This window comes from Oncorhynchus keta, chromosome 19 (assembly GCF_023373465.1).
Source record: "Oncorhynchus keta strain PuntledgeMale-10-30-2019 chromosome 19, Oket_V2, whole genome shotgun sequence".
NCBI classification, from domain to species: Eukaryota; Metazoa; Chordata; class Actinopteri; order Salmoniformes; family Salmonidae; genus Oncorhynchus; species Oncorhynchus keta.
In genome coordinates this window covers 51600624-51622848 of record NC_068439.1, presented here as the reverse complement: position 1 = coordinate 51622848, position 22225 = coordinate 51600624, and the positions used below count along the sequence as shown (strand labels likewise).

Here is a 22225-nt window from a genome sequence, read left to right as displayed (position 1 = left end):
ACAAAACTGCATAAACCAGCATAAATGTCAAACTGGTCCATGGTCTTTAAAAAAATAAATGTTTTACTTTTATTTAACTAGGCAAGTCAGTTAAGAACAAAATCTTATTTTCAATGACAGCCTAGGAACGGTGGGTTAACTGCCTTGTTCAGGGGCAGAATGACAGATGTTTACCTTGTCAGCTTGGGGTTTCAATCTAGCAATCTTTCTAGCAACTCTGAACTCATCATGAAGGGCTGCAGTGGCTCCCAGGTGTGCGTACCTACACATGCAGTCAAAGCTGGCCCTAGCCTTTTGAGGGCCCTAAGTGAAATGTTGTTTTCTCTCACCTTGACAGTGGAGAGAAACACATCTTGCCATTAGGCAGAGAGAAGATTGAGGATTTTATTATAATTGCATGCAATTCTAATGATCTAGCCATGAAGTGGAGAGAATTTAAAAAAACATTTACAACTAATTTCCTATAATTCTTAACATTTTGCTGAAGGGTGGAGATAAATGTTTGCAATATTTAATACTATAGCTGAGTGAGAGTGACAAAAATATATATGATTACTACAAGTTTAGATAGCTGGCTAGACTAATTTACCAATATTAAAAATGTTAGCTGACATTGCTAATTGAGTGACTGTCAGTGACTGACATAACACTATTTTGAAATTGCACCTTGTGTGTATTCTACTAGTCTAACTCTCAAAAATATATATCTGCAGGCCTGCAAAGGTTGCCTATCCCTGCTCTAGCTGGTCAAAGTGGTCTTACCAAGCCCATCATTATCATATTTTGCAGTTGATTCTTAGAATTGTTTATTTCAATATCTGTTTTGTTTGTTGTATTTTTGCATGTACATTATGCCACACAAAGATTATTATAAAAAAAATCTTTGTTCTAAACTAATCCAATCTGTTCGTTGGACTTATTGCATCTGTTACTGAAATGGTTGTTCCAGTTTAGATTGTTTAGTTAGTCTTATTTATTCATCTTTCTAACCCTGGCAGTCATTCTGAATCCAGATTGTGGGTGAATAAAAGTTCCAGTTGTTGGAGAGCCCCACTCTGGCTGAATTCTAATTGGAATTAAATATCACTTTCCAAGCCAGCATAGGCTGCTCAGCAGCAAAAACGTACCAAATGCTGGTCACCAGCAAAGACACAGCGAAGACTGGTCACCAATGAAAACACAGCTTAGGCTGGTCACCAGCAAAAACACAGCTAAGGCTGGGAACAACGAAAACACAGTGATTGCTGGTCACCACAAAAAACATAGCGAATGCACCAGCAACAACACAGCGAAGGCACCGACAGAAACAGAGTGAAGGCACCAGCAACAACATAGCGAAGGCACCAGCAACAACACAGCGAAGGCACCGGCAGAAAGACAGCGAAGGCACCAGCAACAACACAGCGAAGGCACCGGCAGAAACACAGCGAAGGCACCGGCAGAAACACAGCGAAGGCACCGGCAGAAACACAGCGAAGGCACCAGCAGAAACACAGCGAAGGCACCGGCAGAAACACAGCGAAGGCACCGGCAGAAACACAGCGAAGGCACCGGCAGAAACACAGCGAAGGCACCGGCAGAAACACAGCGAAGGCACCGCAGAAACACAGCGAAGGCACCGGCAGAAACACAGCGAAGGCACCGGCAGAAACACAGCGAAGGCACCAGCAGAAACACAGCGAAGGCACCAGCAGACACACAGCGAAGGCACCAGCAGAAACACAGCGAAGGCACCAGCAGAAACACAGCGAAGGCTAGTCAGCAGCAAAACCAGCATTAGCCAAAAGCATACATGCATACTGTTGATCAGCATGACCAGCCTATGCTCATCTATGATGTTATTTTCATCAGGAAAGTAGCATTGTTTTAAGTGGCCATGAAGACCAAACCTCATAAGGAGAGTGGCTATTATCTCTTTCGTCAATGTCTTTTATATATCTGTTGAATTCATCTTTTATCTTTTTCCTGTGTGCAGTGGCATGGGAGTTGTATCCATCGCTTTCATCTCTCTTTTCCCTATGGGGGCTGTGGTGGCATGGGAGTTGCATCCATCGCTTTCATCTCTCTTTTCCCTATGGGGGCTGTGGTGGCATGGGAGTTGCATCCATCGCTTTCATCTCTCTTTTCCCTATGGGGGCTGTGGTGGCATGGGAGTTGCATCCATCGCTTTCATCTCTCTTTTCCCTATGGGGGCTGTGGTGGCATGGGAGTTGCATCCATCGCTTTCATCTCTCTTTTCCCTATGGGGGCTGTGGTGGCCTGGGAGGTGTTCCATCGCTTTCATCTCTCTTTTCCCTATGGGGGCTGTGGTGGCATGGGAGGTGTTCCATCGCTTTCATCTCTCTTTTCCCTATGGGGGCTGTGGTGGCATGGGAGGTGTTCCATCTCTCTTTTCCCTATGGGGGCTGTGGTGGCATGGCAGTTGCATCCATCGCTTTCATCTCTCTTTTCCCTATGGGGGCTGTGGTGGCATGAGAGGTGTTCCATCGCTCTTTTCCCTATGGGGGCTGTGGTGGCATGGGAGGTGCATCCATCTCTCTTTTCTCTATGGGGGCTGGGGTGGCATGGGAGGTGTTCCATCGCTCTTTTCCCTATGGGGGCTGTGGTGGCATGGGAGGTGTTCCATCTCTCTTTTCTCTATGGGGGCTGTGGTGGCATGGGAGGTGTTCCATCTCTCTTTTCCCTATGGGGGCTGTGGTGGCATGGGAGGTGTTCCATCTCTCTTTTCCCTATGGGGGCTGTGGTGGCATGGGAGGTGTTCCATCTCTCTTTTCCCTATGGGGGCTGTGGTGGCATGGGAGGTGTTCCATCTCTCTTTTCCCTATGGGGGCTGTGGTGGCATGGGAGGTGTTCCATCTCTCTTTTCTCTATGGGGGCTGTGGTGGCATGGGAGGTGTTCCATCTCTCTTTTCCCTATGGGGGCTGTGGTGGCATGGGAGGTGTTCCATCGCTCTTTTCCCTATGGGGGCTGTGGTGGCATGGGAGGTGTTCCATCTCTCTTTTCCCTATGGGGGCTGTGGTGGCATGGGAGGTGTTCCATCTCTCTTTTCTCTATGGAGGCTGTGGTGGCATGGGAGGTGTTCCATCTCTCTTTTCCCTATGGGGGCTGTGGTGGCATGGGAGGTGTTCCATCCGTCCTCTCCTTTATTCATCCCATCTTCCATTCCATTCATTTTCCACCTCTTTGATAAATAAAAGCGGGAGATTCATCCATAATACATCCCAAGTGTTTTTAAGCTTCTTCCGCCGTCGCTCTGCCTGCAAAACATGTCAACATGACGCAAATATTTTGTCAGTCAGGATGAGAAGGCCGAGGTGGACTAAAAAACGAAATGGACTGTAAAACGATCTCTGCTCTGCTATTAGGAAAATGGAATCCACTTAGCTTTACTAAAGGCTTTTAATAGATGACTGTCTGTGTGACACAAATACATAAAACCCCTTTCTCTCCTGTAAGGGCAGTGTCTCCTTGGAGCTATACCTTTCTACTACACATGACGCCACCGACCGACCGTAAATCAGATTGAATTAGTCGGGCGGTGTAGACGGCGTCAGGTCGGCTGCCAGGGGATATCAATCTCTCTCCCTCCCTCCATAGAATGGCCCTCTGGAATGAATGATGGCAGGCTGGTTCACCTTTAATTGGACAAAACCAATTCTCTTACCCTAATTCAATTAGCATTTGGATTAGAGTGAGTAAACCTAGGTCACGGATCACTAGAGTTATGGTACTGTAATACGGGACAAAAGTCCCTCCCTCCTCTATACTGGATCACTTAGGTGGCTTCTACACACTGCTCTATAAAAAGCTCTATAAAAAGGGTTCTGAAAGGGTTCCTTGTGGGGGTCAGGGAAGAACCCTTTTTGGTACTAAGTGGCATCTTTTTTTCAAAGTGCTTATTGGAGGAAGATAAAAGTGTCTGCTAGTAAGTGGCAGTGGCGCACAATGTAAAGTGCCGTATGTAAATCCAATCCGGTATTATCAATAAATTCATTATTAAATTGGAGGAAATATGTTCTGTATTATAAACTGGGAGGTTCAAGCCCTGAATGCTGATTGGCTAAAAGCCCTGGTACATCAGACTGTATAGCACGGGTGTGACAATTACGTTGATAAACAGTTTATAATAGCAATAAGGCACCTAGGGGGATTGCGGTATATATGACCAATAGACCACGGTTAAGGGCTGTTCTTACGTACGACACAACGCGGAATGCCTGGATTACAGCCCTTAGCCGTGGTATATTTGCTATATAACACACCACCTTGAGCCTTATTGCTTAAATAACTTCTATTTCAGAAGATGGTATTTTGACAGTGTTTTGGGTGTGGACAATTAAAACTGTTTTGTTAGAACCTTAATGTGGGTGGAAATCTGCCCTTTCTATCCCCTCTGTCCTCCAAGTTAACCCTACAATGGGGACATGTACTGTAAATACTGACAGTTTCAATAAACCAACTCTGAAGCCCCCCCCTACCCGCGAGCTCTTTACCAAGATGCTCTGTCTCTTTCTCTCTCTCCCTCTCACGCACGCACGCACACACACAAAGACACACACACACAGGTTGGCACGCACTTTCGCACACAGACACGCACACGCAGACACACACAAACAGAGCACCCAAACTGACTGTGTTGTGTGTGTCTTATTATTGTGGTTAACAGGGAAGTCGAACACCATGATGGGTAGTGATAGCAGCAGCCAGAGTTTAGGGGTCATCCCGTGTGCCATCTCCTGGTTCTACAGTCACACAGAGAGGAGGAGGAGGGAGAGGACTGGGGCCAGCCTGGCTGTGTCTGTGTCCGCTATGGAGGTCTGTGGGGAGGACGAGACCCTCAGGGACTTACTGTCAGGCAACCTCCAGGACAGCCCATCAGCAGACCTTTATCTCTTTGAGGACCCCATCTATGGAATACAGGTAAATGATGTTAAAGGGGCTTATTGTTGTGGACGGTTCAGATCACATAGAAATGTGTAACGTTTATAGAACTGACTTGATTCTTTGCTATGCAGAATATGGAAGAGTCAGCTCTCTATTGAATTTCTCTATGTGCAGCGTTGGTATGAAATCTCTGCGTAAGAACAGTTTCTTAATGAAGTCCCAAGTCTTAAGAACAGAGAAAAACACATGCTACTGTAGTTACATTGTTACTACTACACATGTCACTAAGGTGTCATGTCACTCTAAGGGTATCTTACAGTGCCTTCAGAAAGTATTCATAACCCCTTGACTTATTCCACATTTTGTTGTGTTACAGCCTGAATTAAAAATGCATTAAACTGATCTTTTTCTCACCCATCTACACACAGTACCCTATAATGCCAAAGTGAAAACATGTTTTAAAAAATGTTAGAAATGTATTTAAAATGTACTTAAAATGATATACGGAAATATCTCATTTATATAAGTATTCACACCCCTGTGTCAATACATGTCAGAATAACTTTTGTCAGCGATTACAGATGTGAGTCTTTCTGGGTAAGTATTTAAGAGCTTTGTACATCTGGATTGTACAATATTTGCACATTGTTCTTTTAAAATCTCTCAAAGCTTTGACAAGTAAGTTGTTCATAATTTCTCAACAGCCATTTTCAAGTCTTGCCATAGATTTAAGCCAATTAAAGTCAAAACTATAACTAGGCCACTCAGGAACATTCAATGTTGTCTTGGTAAGCAAGTCCAATGTATATTTGGCCTTGTGTTTTAGGTTATTTTCTTGCAAAAAGGTGAATGTTTCCCAGTGTCTGTTGGAAAGTAGACTGAACCAAGTTGTTCTGTGCTTAGCTCTATTCCGTTTATTTTTATCCCCCACAATTCCCTAGTCCTTGCTGTTGACAAGCATACCCATAACATGATGCAGCCACCACCATGCTTGAAATTATGAAGAGTGTTGGATTTGCCCCAAATATAACGCTTTATATTCAGGAAATGAAGTTTTAAAAAATGATTTTTTTGTTGTTGCAGTTTTACTTTACTGCCTTATTGCAAACAGGATGCATGTTTTGGAATAGTTTTATTCTGTACAGGCTGTAACTGTTTAAAAGTCACCATTCGCCTCATACGAATGGTGGCTATTTTAGCATGTAAATCTTGTGGGGCAAACTAATGTTTTGGGAATGTGTGCCAGCAAATCCACAACACAACGCTAAACAATACTTTAATTGCGCTATAACAGTAAGAAACGGTGCCCACAAACTGTTAGGAACAACATAAAGCTATCCCAACAGCAGAGTCCCAACAGCAGTCCCAAAACCTTACCACTACTACACCTGGTTATCACCGGAGCCTTGTCTGGCAGCGAAGCAGCCCTTTAAAAATTCAGAATTCAGAACATGGGCCGTTCTTACAGTGTTTTCCCTGTACACCAAGTCAGAACCATAGGATAAATGAAGGGGGCATATAAGCAGACAATGAAAGCTCCTACAATATTAATTGATTAACATTTCTCTAAAACAGGTTATAGGCTACATGTGCACCACCAAGTCAGAATAGCTGGTAAAATTAAGAGGGGAAAATAGACCACATTTTAAGGATGAGGCACATGGGCTACTAACAGTTTACTACACAACATACACTTAGCTACAGTACACATATCTCTATGGCATATTACATAATGTATGCAGCAGCATACAATACATTTTTGGACACCTTGTTGTGCTGTGCTGACTTGAACAGGAAGGTGGCACGGCGGTCCTTCGTGATAAAACTTTGTCATCAAAGTCTGGTATTCTCTGGATTTATGGTGCTTTAAAGACAACTGGGAACTCTGGTTAAAACAAGGTTGAAATATGATGACATCAGTGATCTTCAGGTCGGAGTTCTAGAAAGAGGCCAGAGTTCCTGAGTTGGATGACCGTTTAAAATGTATTTTCCCAGTCAGAGCTCATTTTTTCCCAAGTTCCCAGTTGTCTTGAACTCACTGAAGTCAGATTTCCCAGTTCTGAGTTAACAGTTGTTTTGAGCACGGCAAAAATCCTGCTGGATTGACAGCATGGCCAATGTTGAATGTTTATCATTAAAGCTTGGCAAAGAGACCCTTAAACATAGACTTGGACCACACAGCCACTCCACTGAATAGCAGGCTAGTGACTGCTTTGCAATACTTGCAGTTAGCCACTAATTCTTTCCAAACCACTCATCGTTGAATTTGCAATTTCCAACTTGTTGTTGTCCAATGAGCACCGACACATTTTATCTATAATTTCTCTTCACTATTTATCTTCATATGACAAGGATTAAAAAGGATTTGCCAGTAGATTGTCAACTTGATTCATGATGATGACTGTCAGCTAAGATTTTGAAAGTATGATGTTGACATCAGTCCAATCAAAGCTACTGTAGACATAATGGGATAGTAATTTTATCTGTGGCCAATGACCTTGAGCCTTCTTGGATGGGCACTTCTAATGTAACTCTATGGCAGCACCCAACGGGATTGGATTTTCTAGCTTTACCCTTAGATTTGGTGGTGACGTAGCGCCCTTATGAGTGACAGAACACGAGCCAATGTATAAAATATTTATTTATTTATTTTAGCTAAAAATTGGGAGCTCTGCCCTGAATGACAGGTCGCCACTGGCCTCATGGTGATATCCCTGAGCGGTATCCTTCCTCTCCAGCAACTTAGTTATGAAGGACGCCTGAATCTTTGTAGTGACTGGGTGTGACCATCCAAAGTATAATTAATAACGTCACCATGCTCAAGGGGATATTCAACATCTGCTTTTTAAACATTTACCCATCTACCAATAGGTGCCCTCTTTTTTTACCAGGTAAATTGACTGAAAACTCATTCACAGCCTGGGGAGTAGTTACAGGGGAGAGGAATGAGCCAATCGTAAGCTAGGGATGATTAGGGGACCGTATGAGGGCCAGATTAGGAATTTAGGTAGGACATCAGGGTTAACACCCCTACTCTTACAATAAGTCTCGTGGGATTGTTAGTGACCACAGAGAGTCAGGGCACCTGTTTAACATCCGATCCAAAAGATGTAATCCTACACAAGGTAATGTCCCCAAACACTGCCCTGGGATATTTATTCATTAGAGCAGAGGAAAGAGTGGCTGTTACTGGCCCTCCAACACCACTTCCAGCAGCATCTGATCTCCCATCCAGGGACTGACCAGGACTAACCCTGCTTAGCTTCAGATGTAAGCCAGCAGTGGGAAGGAGGGTGGTGTGCTGCTGGCTCTTCCTGAGGCATTGGAAAACCTCCCTGGTCTTTGTGGTTGAATCTGTGTTTGAAATTCCCTGCTCAACTGAGGGGCCTTACAGATAATTGTATTTGATGGGTACAGAGATGAGGTACTCATTCAAAAACCTTGTGAAATACTGTGATTGCACACAGAGTGAGTCCATGCAACTTATTATGTGACTTGTTAAGCAAATGTTTACTCCGGAACTTATTTAGGCTTGCCATAACAAAGGGGTTGAATACTTATTGACTCAAGCCATTTCAGCCTTTAATTTTTAATACATTTGTAAAAATGTCGAAAAACATTTTTTTTTTTTTTCAATTCCACTTTGACATTAAGGGGGTATTGTGTGTAGGCAATGACACAAAATAGCAATGTAATCCATTTTAATTTCAGACTGTAACACAACAAAATGTGGCTAAAGTCAGGGGGTGTTAATACTTTCTGAAGGCACTGTATATAATTACTTACAGTATATATAATTACTGTTTTGTTTGGTACTAACACAGTCAGGAATTAGACAACACCAATTCATTCCTTATTCAGATGCATTATCAGAAGAGCCAGGGAGTGGGATTTAACTTAATTACAGTACATAATCCCAGTTACAAAATGACATTGGCATTGTCACATTGAACAACACGTCATATTATATTCATGCCTTGCTGTGCCGGTGTCTGTCCCGGAGTCCCCCTTTCCCCCTCTGTGCCGTTGTACCTCTATCCGACCTTTCTCCCTCTCTACATACATTATCTATGTTCTGTCGTGAAAATAAAATACAAATATAAAATAAAGTTAAGTATGCTGTCTTCCTATAATGCAGCTTCGGCACCACAGTGTGGTATCTGCCCCCAACGCCGAGAGAGCTGCCTTCCTGCTGGATGCAGCCATCGCATCGCGCCACCGTGCCGGCGGCCCGACGAGTGGAGCTCGCAGTGACATCACCACACCATCGTCCTCCTCCAACTCCCATATGTTTTTTACTCTGCACGTCCAACAGCAGCTCGCAGAGGGCAGCGGCAAAGGTGGCTTTTTCTGTACATTGTAGAAAAGATAACTCTGGCATGCTATTCCGTATATAGATCAGATAGAGATATCTATGGGCCCTATATCTACGGTGTGTAGGAAATAAGGTTAGTACCTATGCACATTGCTTATTGTGTCCACGTTTCAGTCAGAGTACTTTGTCAAGACACTGACAGTAAAAATGTCTGTACGCTCTTTATTTTTGTTCGTATTTTTTCCTTCTTCTTATTGGTCAGTGACCTGTACGTAGCTTGCACTGTATGTGTCACCGTACGGACTCGTGAGTAAGCTATCAAGCTAATATCTGGAGACTTCATTTGCATACGGCTGACTGAATAAACTGTACCTCATTTGTTTTCTAAGACTACTTGGAATACCTTGGATTTATTTTTTATTATTTTCTTTGCTCTATTCTCAACTATTCTCTCTGGTGATCTCAGTTTTTCCGCCCTTCATTTCCTCTAGTGAATTCTAACCTCTCCTCTCCTCTCCTCTCCTCTCCTCTCCTCTCTCTCCTCTCCTCTCCTCTCCTCTCCTCTCCTCTCCTCTCCTCTCCTCTCCTCTCCTCTCCTCTCTCCTCTCTCTCATCTCTCTCTCCTCTCCTCTCTCTCCTCTCCTCTCCTCTCTCTCCTCTCCTCTCCTCTCTCTCTCTCTCCTCTCCTCTCCTCTCCCTCTATCAGTACCAGGGGGTCATAGCAGGTTGATCATGATAGACCTGGCTAACAGTATAAAGGGGACCAGTAGAACCAGTGACAGCAGAACAGGACGTCCTGAGTCTGAACTGGGCAGTGTTATACTGGCCCTACTCAACAATGGAAACAAAAACATCCCCTACAGGTTAGATACTGGAGACTTTCAATTTAAAACAATTGATTCAAGCAGTAGATCATGAAATTGAGTCTTTAATACTGGTATGTCATATAATTGTACGTATATGTACGTGTTATGTGTAATGCATGACGGTGATGATGAGGATGGTTGTATTTTGTGCTCACCACAGAGATAGTAAAGTGACCATGCTGCTACAGGAGTCTCTGGGTAATATCAACTGTCATACGACCGTGCTGGCCCATGTGACTGACTCACCAGAACACTTCTCCGAGACACTCTCCACTGTCCAAATTTCCTCGCGCATTCGCAGGACACAGAAGAAGGCAAACGTATGTCTACTGAATTATAGATTACTTACCATAACATTCTTGGTGCCAAGAATGTTGTTAAAAGTGGTATTCAATGAACCTTGGGTGGCCTAACAGTAAACAATTGAAGCAGTTTAGTAGCATTTTGTTTTGTGGCGAGGCAAAAAAATTATCACTAACTTTGACCTCTCTCTCTCTCTCGCTCTCTCTCGCTCTCTCTCGCTCTATCACTCTCAGCATTCAACATCCTGCTCTCCCAGTGGTAGAAGTCTGACTAGAGAGAGGAGTGGAGGGAGTAGTCCCTTCTCTCTCAGAGCGTTTCACTCTACCAATGTTGTGGACTCTGACCTCAGTGACCTGCCCCAGCTCAGGCTCAGTGGCGACCTACTGGATGACCACTCCAGCAGCAACCAGTGCTGTGACACGGTCATCCACGTCAACCCCGATGGCTCGGTCCAGCAGCCCAGTGCGGAGCTGACCCAGCAGGGCCAGGGCCAGCCGGAGTTTACCCCCATTATCCACTCTCTACACCAGAATAAGGCTGAAGCGGAATCGGAGGATGCTGAGCTTTCTGCTCTAAAGAAAGAGCTATTGCAGCACCTTCTAAACATCATGCCCAGACTGCAGGGAGAGAAGAAGAAGAATGAGAGCATCATCCAAGAACAACTTCCTCAGAATACAGCAGAAGTGGGCCAATGTGAGAGGAACTTAAGTCTTAAGTGTGACACTTTCGCAGAGCTGCAGGAGAGACTCGGGTGCATCGACGGCAGCGAAACAGTTACCAAGTCATCGTTAAAAGAACCTTCTGCCATGACCGAGTCCCTTCCAGTCCCCCAAGATGGCTCAGGCAGAACTGAGACTGTGGAGAATACCTCCTTCTTGAAACTACTGAATATGAAGGTGAAGTGGTGTGAGCTTTCCATTGTGGGCGAGAAAGAGAGCCTGGTGACAGATGGCAGTCTTCCGGTCGACAGTTTTCAGAGAGAGGACTCTGGTCTGTATGACTGTGAGGAGGGAAGTGCAGCCAGCTCCAAAGAGGACCAACCAAACCCCTGTGGCTCTATCAGTATACATCCAGCCTGCCAGAACCAAGGCAACCCCCCTGAGTACAGCTTTCTTCCACAGCACAGTGACATCTACACTCAGATCAGCCCGGTGCCAAGCTCTCATCCTCCTCTGTCTCTTCTTCCCCTGCCTCTGGAGCCAGCTGGATACCCAGGGAGGTCTGGCTTGCTGCAACACCAGACCAGGACCTCTCCGGCGGGCAAGAGCACTCCGATATCCCCCTCTCTCTCTCCATCCCTCCTCTCCCCCTCGTCCTCCACCACCTCCTCCTTGGCTACCAGTGTTCTCCTAGGAGAGATGATCCTTCCCCAGCTGCCTACTACAGAGTCGGACCTGAAGGAGATGAAGGCCACCATCACGGTCATGGTCCAGCAGCCGTTGGACCAGACGGGTCAGGATGAGCTGGTGTTCACCATGGTGGAGGAGGTGACCATCAGCGGGGCGCTGGAGAGAGGAGGCCGGGCAGGGAACATCATCAGGATCAGGGATGCCCACTCCTCCTCTGGCCAGGCTTCTTCAGGGTCAGTACTGGGTTCCCTTCCCATCAGGATTATCAGTAACATTAGTGAAGATTCTACAGGTTCCACTATCAAGGCCATGGACCCTGCTACTACCACTAAGATCATGGCTGTGGAAGTCAACACCAAACCCAAAGCCATGTCTTCTCTCTCCAGGGTGGAGAACCGGGTCTTGCCCTCCTTTATAAACCCCTCGCTCGCTGACCTCAGTAGGAGTAGTGATGCGGAGGGGTCTCGTCATCGCCGAGGGGTTTCTAACACCCGTTTCAAGCGAGCGGATGCTTATGCTGAACCCGAGAAGAAAGATCATCTAAAAGGTTCAGGAAGTAAAACGGTGATGGAGACAGAAGGTGCGTTCTATATTACTGAGAGGAATCATGAGAAGAATACCAACGAGAGCGTTTTGATGCCTTTCCCAGGTGAAACTAATAGTATTGCATCATGTGACACACATGCCTGGGAGGAGACCGGTTGCTATGAGATGATGTCATTAGAGAATAGGGCCAGAGGGAGGAGTGGTAACCAAGCAGAAAGGAGCTATCCCAGAGGAGGGGAGTTCACCACCTGTTCCCTAACCTGTTATGACCGGGTCTTACCTGTTCCATCTTCCCTAATTACTCCAAAGACACCAGGGGACAGTAGTGAAAGGAGCAGGAATACACCAGAGAATTGTATCCCTGGTTACCTTGCAGCTACCCACCACAAAACAGCCAGTCTACCAAGAGGCTGGCATAATATCAACAAGCAGGAGAGCTATGTAATGAGCGAGGAGTATAAAGATAAAGCCCCAGACGTTACATCATCCACCCCTGGTAGTCCCTGGGTGACCCTGGAGAGGAGGCCATCCTCAGCCAGGCAGGGAATCTTCTCCTGTGCCAGGGAGAGCCTCCCTCTCCCCTTCTCACCAGCTCGGAAGTACAGCCTGGAGCAGCAGCAGAGACAGAGAACTAGTAACAGTCCTCTCAGCACAGCCAGTAGTTCACCGTTGGAGCCCAAGCCATCCACTCGGAGTGTTAGATATGATAGCGGCAAGCTGGAATCTCCCATAGAGGAAAGCAGTAGGCTCTTCAGTGCTAAACTAGAGCAGTTGGCAAGCAGGACCAACTCCTTAGGTAGAATACCACTGGAGTTCCACACTCTGGACCGAGGCAGTAGCCTATCCTCTGTGAGCTCCGTGGGGAGCTCCAAGGGCTCCAAAGGGAGTTGGGAAGGGGAGTCCAGCCAATCCACCCTAACCCGGGCCAGCAGGAGCCCCAGGAGGGCCCCTAGGTCCATTCCCTTGACTGACAAAAACACCTCCTACACAGCCCATTCTCCCAAAACCAACAGGTCAACCTTTATAACTGAGCCCAACACCACCCCCTCCACAGCCCTCCAGTCTCCTAGAACCAGCCGATCTAAGCTCTCTGCGGTGGGGAAACTGATGATGACCAGCCCTAAGGTCCGCCGGATATCCATCCCCATCCCCAGTACCAAGAACCTCAGCTTCTCTCCCAAGGCGTTCCGTCAGTCCATCAACAGGAGCGCCAGTCTGTCCCCTGATGGGAAGAGACCTGAGCATGGTCCACCCTGGTCCACCCAGTCTCTAAGCCGAAACCAGACCCCCTCGCCCCAGACCCTACCACCACGCCTCATAGCAAAGTCCCCCGTCCGGGTAATCAACGGGCGCATCTCAGAGCTCCTCCAGATCGGCAGAGAGCCCTACCCCTCTGGCGGGGCCTCCGGAGGACTAGTTCTAGACAAGATGGCAGCAGCGGCTGGAGCTGCCTGTAGATCCATGGGAGAGGTTCATCCTGTTCACCCTGTACCCTCACCCTATGCCAGGGTAACAGCGCCTCGCAGGCCCAACCACCTCAGCGGGCACGCCAGTGATGTCACTAGTGTGTTGAGCGGGGAGCTGCCCCCGGCCATGGGTAAGACAGCGTTATTGACCAATAGGAACAGCGTGGTGAGCAGTGGCTATGAGAGCATGGTTAGGGACAGCGAAGCCACAGGGAGCATTACCTCCAACAGAGACTCTATCAGCAATAAGAGCTGTTCTATGATCAGTGTGGCCCGAAGTGAGAGGAACCCCAAAAGGAGGAGCAGCAACGGTAAGATCTGATCTGGGTAATTCCTTAATTGAATGCACAGCCAGCGAGCAAAACTGGACAAAACTGGTTGAAATGACCTGGTAATGACTGCATTTGAACCAGTTTTACCCGCTGGTCATATTGTAAGTCGCTGTAGTTACAAGTGTGTGATTCATGTTTCCTGCTTTGCATTTTGTGTTGTGTTAAAATAGCAGGAATGTGCTCTGTGGATTTGGTGAACAAAGCCTTCTGTGTTAACAACAACAAAAAACATGGATGTGCAATGAAGTGAGGAACAGCTTTGTGTGCGACGTGCATTTTCACAAATTGTAATGCATTGTACAGTAATATTGGCTTTTTATGTAATTCATTGGTATTGCACAGATTACTATCCATTGCATTTCCTGTACTCTTATTTGCCTCCAAAGACTTTATCTAGGTCACATCATTAATAAATGAGCCCAAGGAGAAAAGTGCTTGAATTGTCAAGTAAAAATAGTCTTGATATTAGTGGGGCTTGTATTTGTCTTGTCGTGGAAATTCTACACAGGGACACTCAAAGTCAATCTTAAATTAATAATTGTTTATTAACAGGGAGGTCTGGAGAAGAGTTAACTGGAGAAATTCCAACAAACTTGATGCACCATAGTGAACTTCTGTCAGGAGCTCTGCCAGGGCAGTCCCGTTAGACCTGTATTTTACTGGTTACAGACAAGTACATAGTTATAGTTCATAGGGTTCGGTTCTGGCATGTTTCTGGCACCATCTCCTATCTTAAACTTATAGAACATAGTCTTGGTGTTCTGCCAGATGGTCCTAAGGAGGGGATCATGTCGCCCACCCTTCATATCTTTACCAAGCACAGGCAGGAACCGAGGATTATTTACGACACTAAAACAAGATTAACATTTTCAAGGCTGTCTCTTCACAAGATAAAATGTTCCATCCTCTTAATAATCATTACATTTTAAGGTAAGCATTAGATTTTAGCTTCTATATCAAAGTGCATCATTGTAACAAAATCAAAATAAAGGTTATACTTAAATTAACGGGAGTGAATCTAATTTCTTTCATAATCATCATACTAAAGCTAAAATCTACAATCAAAGTAGTAAGTAAACAAAATCAACGGATAAAAACACGGACACTTTCTAACCCTCCATTCTGGGTTGTACAATCCAACTTGCAAAACCATGGCTTAAGATCTTCGCTTCATACAATTCCACATGCTTCATTACACAATTTCATTTATGGATTCTGGAAATAACATTTCAGCTGGAGCTTTTGTGGCGAGTGGCATGTTAATGACATCTCAATGCATTTCTAGTCTAAAGTACTCTAGATTCCGCAGTGTGCAGACCTCCACAATCATCCTGATACCCCAAATAAACCATTTTGGGTAAGCCTAAATCAATTACTGGCATGGTTGACCACCCCCCTCCACCTGGCACTCTCGGTCTAGCATTAGGCTGGCCCCTTGATAATGTCCCGATTTCTCTCACCTGAAGCCGCCCTTGATAATGTCCTGATTTCTCTCACCTGAGCCGCCACTGTCCTTTAGAATAGCACGTGTGTAACGATAGTCTACGTGGTCTGAGAACCACTGATAATAATAGCACAAGGTGTTATTTAGAGTCGTTGAACATGCACATGAGTGGTGTGGATGTCTGTAGGCATTTATGATGATCTGTATTGAATAGGGAATTTGTGCATGTGAGAGATATGAAAGGAGAAATACTATTCCCAAATGTGCTGTTAAATAGAATATCTGGTGTAAATATCTAAACATCTGTATGATTAGAAGACTAGTCTATTTTTTTTTAAATGTTTTTTTATTTTACCTTTATTTAACTAGGCAAGTCAGTTAAGAACAAATTCTTATTTTCAATGACGGCCTAGGAACAGTGCCTGTTCAGGGGCAGAATGACAGATTTGTACCTTGTCAGCTCGGGGATTTGAACTTGCAACCTTTTGGTTACTAGTCCAACGCTCTAACCACTAGGCCACCCTGCCGCCCCAGGGAGGAATTGGTGAAGAAAAGTATAATGGATTACTAGAGATAAAGTAACATATGAAGAGTTTAAAGGGTTACTGTAATGCCCGGGGTGTAGTGGAGGAAGGAGTCAGACGCAAGAGACAGAGAGTTCAGAGTAGGCTACTTCTTTATACACCGACCAGGTGAAAACAGACGCCACTCAAAACAAATAACCCAAAACACAGGGGAACTAAACAGTCCCAAAACAGCTCACGTACACGGACAACTGTGATATACATGTGTGTACAAAGAGTACACATAAAACAATCCCGCACACCCAGCAGGCGGGCCGGCTGGCTAGTAAAGCCCAACTAATAAACCTTATTAACAACAGGTGTAACGAATAAACAGACAAGGAGGGGGAGGAAAAGATCAGTGGCAGCTAGTAGGACGGTGACGATGACCGCCGAGCGCCACCTGAACGGGAAGGGGAGCCACCTTCGGTAGGAGTCGTGACAGTTACTAGATATTTGATAAAGTAACAATGGAGAAAAATAATACAAATATACGACTTGCACACCCACACGTAAGTAAATGTTGTAAAAACTATTCTGAGAAATATTCAGAGTGGTCCCTTTAAAGCATTGTATGACTGTCTAAAGGGTTTGAGAAATAAAGTCTCAGACTTTTGGTAAAGGTACGAGACTTGACTTATCCCTAACCAATAAAACTATAAATAGAACCAATGAATGTTGAACATGATTGTCTGTTAACTAAACCTAAGGCTACAAATCCAATAATATTTCTTAATATCCAAATTTCAATCTTGTTATTATCCCAGTTTCAATCAGCTTAATACTTTCCACACTCATAAAACGTTCACATCCGCATTCACTACACTCACACAACTCATATCCACATTCACTTCGTGCTATTACTTGACTTAGGACTGGGGGTACCTTCCTCCATTTTTATGTTTAGTTTAATTGGTTTTATTATAATTATTTCCTATTTGTATACAAATTCATTTAAATGGACTTCAGTTGCTGAGTCCCTCAATTGTTTGCAGGAGATGTGTCTCCTCCTGGGCAGCTCACAGTAAGGGTCTGGGCGGGTCTCATCCTCTTTTGGTCAGGAGAGAATTTCCCTCGCACTTCATAGAACTTGCCAGCGGTTTTCCTAGCAGAACCCCACTGGAAAGCAACGCAGGCAGAATCAATCATCCTGTTCGTTGACGCCAAATTGTCAAGGAAATTCTACATAGGGACACTCAAAGTCAATCTTAAACGAATCATTGTTTATTAACAGTTAACTGGAGAGCTTCCAACAAACTTGATGCACCATATTGGTCTATCAGGAGCTCTGCCGGGGCAGTCCTGTTAGACACGTTACATAGACATAGTCCATAGGGTTGGTGCCGGCATGTGTCTGGCACCGTCTCTTATCTTAACTTATAGAACATATTCTCGGCATTCTGCCAGATGATCCTAAGGAGGGGGTCATGTTGCCTCCCCATCATATCTTTACCAAGCACAGGCAGGAACCAAGGTTCCTTTATGACTGAAAGAAGATGAACATTTTCAAGGCTGTCTCTTCACAAGATAAAATGTTTCATTACAGTCTCATGCCTTGCCTGGCTCTGAATTACTCCACTCTACTCTACACTACACTACTCTACACTAATCTACTCTACTCTATACTACACTGCTCTGCACCGCTCTACACTATCTTATTCCATTTCATCTGACCTGTAGGTTCACACCCGCGACATCTGTCCAATGACATGTCCCAATCTCTGAGGAGGTCTGCCAGTGGGCCCAGGTCTCGCTGGGTGGACAGGGGAATCTCAGAGGCCTACGAGATCAAGGTCTATGAGATAGATGACGTGGATAGGCTGCAGAGGAGAGGAGGAGCAGGCAAACAGGTGAGGGGACAAGATGTCAGTGGGTGTTTGAGGATAGGCTTGGATACATGTTTAGTTTAGTTCATCAGGAGAAATCAGAGCTATTCTTGAGTTTGTGTACAAACACATAAATAGCCAAACACAACTCAAGAACAATGGCAAACTTACCATGCAAGCATACAATGCATTGCAGGTATAAAGTCCATGTGCAGTACATACATACATACACTACATCACCAAAAGTATGTGGACAACTGCTCGTCGAACATCTCATTCCAAAATCATGGGCCTTAATATGGAGTTGGTCCCCCCATTGCTGCTATAACAGCCTCTACATTTCTGGGAAGGCTTTCCACTAGATGCTGGAACAATGCTGTTGGGACTTGCTTCCATTCAACCACAGAGCATTAGTGAGGTCGGGCACAGTCTGTGTTCCAATTCATCCCAAAGGTGTTTGATGGAGTTGAGGTCAGGGCTCTGTGTAATTCAGTCAAGTTGTTCCACAGTGATATTGACAAACCATTTCTGTATGGATCTTGCTTTGTGCACAGGGGCATTGTCATGCTGAAACAGGAAAGGGCCTTTCCCAATCAGTTGCCACAAAGTTGGAAGCACAGTATCATCTAGAATGTCATTGTAAGCGTTAAGATTTCCCTTCACTAGAACTAAGGGGCCTAGTCCTGAAAAACAGCCCCAGACCGTTATTCTTCCTCCACCAAACATTACAGTTGGCACTATGCATTCGGGCAGGTAGCGTTCTCCTGGCATCCACCAAACCCAGATTGGCAGAAGATGAAGCGTGATTTGTCACTCCAGAGAACTCGTTTCCACTGCTCCAGTCATATGGCGGTGAGCTTTACACCACTCCAGCTGAAGCTTGGTGTTGTGCATTGTGATCTTAGGCCTGTGTGCGGCTGCTTGGCCATGGAAACCCATTTAATGAAGCTTCCAACGAACAGTTATTGTTATGACGTTGCTTCCAGAGGTAGTTGGAACTCGTAGTAAGTGTTGCAACCAAGGACAGATGATTTTTACACGCTACACAGTTCAGCACTTGGCTGTCCCGTTTTGTGAGCTTGTGTGGCCTACCACTTTACGGCTGAGCCATTATTGCTCCTAGACGTTTCCACTTCACAATAACAGGGCAGAAATGGACTTGTTGGAAAGGTGGCATCCTATGATGGTGCCACGTCGAATGTCACTGAGCTCTTCAGTACGAGCCATTCTACTGCCAATGTTTATGCATGGCTGTGTGCTCGATTAAAAAAATGTTTTTGTATATACGTTTGTATTTAAATACAATACATATACACTATGAACTAACCTAAGAAAATGGCTTGCATCCATAATATGATGCTTGTTCTTCTGAAGAGGCTCTTCTCTGTGTAAATGGATGTGTAGCTGAAGCTCTCATTGTCCTTGGCTGTGTTGTTGTTAACAGGGAATAGCCTGCTTCAGTGCCAAACTCAAGTTCCTGGAGCACCGTCAGCAGAGGATCGAAGAGGTGAGAGCCAAGTACAACAACCTGAAGAGAGAGCTGGTGCTGGCCAAACAGAATCTCATGCTGGAGCCAGGGAAATGGAACCAAGAGTGTAAGTGTTTACTATAGAGTAATCAGCAATTCATTAACTAGTCAGTTTATTTCTCTAAGCAACTGGACTTACACTACAAGGTGTGAACAATCATCTTTTCATTATTGACCAATGCAATAGCAGCCATTGCATGGAGTCTTCGTATTGCCATAGAACCGGTATAATAAGATATTCCCTTCCCTGATTGCCTCTCCTCTTATCTCATGTCCTTTTCTGGTGTATTTGTAAGGGTGTTGTGTGGCTAATGTTGATCCTGAGAGGCCTCTGTAGTTCATGTTATATTAAGATGATGGCTAGCTGAAATAGGCCGTTTTTGATCATGCTAATTTGGTGGCCAGTCATCACTGATCACTGTGTTGTGTTTGTGTAGTTGACCTGTGGCAGACATTTGAGGTTGACTCCCTGGAACACCTGGAAGCGTTAGAGGTGGTCACGGCGAGGCTGGAGAGCAAGGTTAACCTCTGCAAGGCCAACGTCATGATGGTCACGTGCTTCGACGTCGCCACCAAGCGTCGGCAAGCGCGGAGACGCCGCCGGACAGAACAGCAGCAAGGATTCATGGGGATTTAGTGTAATTTTGTTCCCATTGTTGTTAATAGATGTACAAAGAGAGAGATTTACAAAGAAAGAGAAAAAGAGATGTACAGAGAGCTAGAGAGAGAGAGAGAGAGAGGGAGAGAGAGAGAGAGAGAAGGCCATTAATGGAATACCACCATCTTTTTATGCTTATCTGAATTCCACTTGAAAACATACACAGGTATTTGTATTTCAACTCCCTAACAGTAGTGAGAAGTATCACTCAGTGTTGACTTCTCCTGAATAAGAGGGAGTGGAACCAGCATCTCTGAATGCCACAGAGCACTCTCACTCCGAATGGTGCATGTTCTTCTGACACACGATACAGGTCAATATTCACCGTTACAGTGGGTATCAGAAGTATTCGCCCCCTTGAATTTTTTCTCCACCTTTTGTTACATTACAAAGTGGGATTGAAATGGATTTAACTGATTTACACAAGATAATCCATAATGTCAAAGTGAAAAGAAAATAGTGCAAATGTTTACAAATGAATACAAGTGAAATAACTGAAATATAGTTGCATAAGTATTCCCCCCCTTTGTTTAGGTAAGCCTAAATGAGTTCAGTAGTCAAATTTGGCACAACAAATCACATAAGATACATGGACACACTATGTGCGAAAGAGGAATTGACATGATTTTTTAATGACTACCCCTTCCTGTGTACCAACTCAGTGGCCTCACGCTATAGAAACAGAAGATAGGGTCCTGCCCTATGAGCTGTTTCGTCTCGCACAAGGTAAGGATACTTACTACCCCTTCCTCTGTCCCCCATACATACAACATCTGTAAGGTCACTCAGTCAAGTATTGAATTTCAAGCACAGATTCAACTACAAAGTCCAGAAAGGTTTTCAAAAGCCTCGTAAAGAAGGGTAGTGATTGGTAGATGGGTAACAATAACAAATCAGACATTGAGTATCTCTTTAAGCATGGTCAAGTTAATAATTATGCTGTGGATTATATATTAAACCACGCAGACGCATCAAAGATACAGTCGTCCTTCTGAACTGAGCTGCAGGACAGGAATGAACCTGCTCAGGGATGTCACCATGAGGCCATTGTAAAGGAATACACTTTTTGGCCTAAATGCAAAGCCTTATGTTTGGAGCAAATTCAACACAACACATCCACTAAGTAACTGCCTCCTTATATTCAAGCACAGTGTTGGCTGCATCATGGTACCACCCGGGGATACTTGACATTGGCAAAGACTAGGGAGTTTTTCAGGATAAAACTTTTGCTGTGTAGCCATGACCCCAACACCTTGACAGAGCTTGAATAATTTTGAAAAGAATAATGGGGAAATATTGCACAATTCAGGTGTGCAAAGCTCTTAGAGACTAAGCCAAGATGACTCACCTTTGTAATCACTGCCAAAGTTGTTTCTAACATGCATTTAGTCAGGGGGTGAATACTTATCTAACGTATATGAGTGTTACATTTTTAACACACACACACACACACACACACACACACACACACACACACACACACACACACACACACACACACACACACACACACACACACACACACACACACACACACACACACACACACACACACACACACACACACACACTCCATGATGTCCATTTTATGAATCCTATTTACAGTATCAGCATGTCGTATGTCAAGTCTTTATAACCTACATCTTCATATTTCTCTGTATTTATTACGGTATTGACAAAGGATAAACTGTCCTAAAGCGGTTGTGTACCCCTTGTGTTTTGTTCGTTTCACCCGAGTCTAACGACTTCGTATGAGAGCTGGAGGCTTGGCTTGTGTTGTTATTTACGCCAACACAGAGTACACTGTTTTAAACAGTCGTTTGAGAAGGGTGACAAAACACTATCACAGAGAACGACAGTAACACTGAATCCCAAACGGAGCTCCGGCTCCTACCCACCTAGGCTAGCTTGGTCCAACATCGGTTTAATCTCTAACAGTGGAGGCTGCTGAGGAGAGAACGTCTCATAATAATGGCCGGAACGGAGCAAATGGAATGGCATCAAACACCTGGAAGCAATGTGTTTTCTGTATTTGATACCATTCCACTAATTCCGCTCCAGTCATTACCACGAGCCTGTTCTCCCTAATGAAGGTGCCTCCAACCTCCTGTGATCTGGAAGGAGTTGGCAAGACCACACATACA

General features: G+C 44.8%; 2 protein-coding genes across 3 annotated transcripts in view; both read left to right on the top strand.

Annotated features, from left to right (window-relative positions):
* LOC118398446 (kinesin-like protein KIF26B) overlaps positions 1-21627 on the top strand; it is a 31641-nt gene extending 10014 nt beyond the window's left edge. The window contains exons 8-15 of the mRNA XM_035793772.2: positions 4668-4921; positions 9024-9225; positions 9907-10063; positions 10227-10386; positions 10603-14041; positions 17750-17919; positions 19340-19490; positions 19861-21627. Of these exons, the coding sequence (XP_035649665.1) occupies positions 4668-4921; positions 9024-9225; positions 9907-10063; positions 10227-10386; positions 10603-14041; positions 17750-17919; positions 19340-19490; positions 19861-20060 (4733 nt within the window). The 3' untranslated portion in view covers positions 20061-21627. The remainder of the gene's footprint in view (positions 1-4667; positions 4922-9023; positions 9226-9906; positions 10064-10226; positions 10387-10602; positions 14042-17749; positions 17920-19339; positions 19491-19860) is intronic.
* Positions 67-3246, top strand: LOC127909415 (PE-PGRS family protein PE_PGRS47-like). Of its 2 annotated transcripts, none has more exons than XM_052470752.1 (2): positions 67-2939; positions 3078-3246. In XM_052470752.1, exons 1-2 carry the CDS (start codon positions 1980-1982, stop codon positions 3186-3188), a joined length of 1071 nt encoding a protein of 356 aa, XP_052326712.1. In that variant the 5' UTR covers positions 67-1979; the 3' UTR covers positions 3189-3246. The 2 variants fall into 2 exon arrangements, with proteins under 2 accessions (XP_052326712.1, XP_052326711.1); XM_052470751.1 differs by having other exon boundaries at positions 67-3031.
* Positions 21628-22225: the final 598 nt, after the last annotated feature.

Bases quoted from the DNA above. Each gene is read 5' to 3' on its own strand.
- LOC127909415 (XM_052470751.1), top strand. From the start codon at position 2,036: ATGGGAGTTGCATCCATCGCTTTCATCTCTCTTTTCCCTATGGGGGCT. The intron at 3,032-3,077 runs GTGTTCCATCTC...GTGGCATGGGAG, and splicing joins GGGCTGTGGTGGCATGGGAG to GTGTTCCATCTCTCTTTTCC.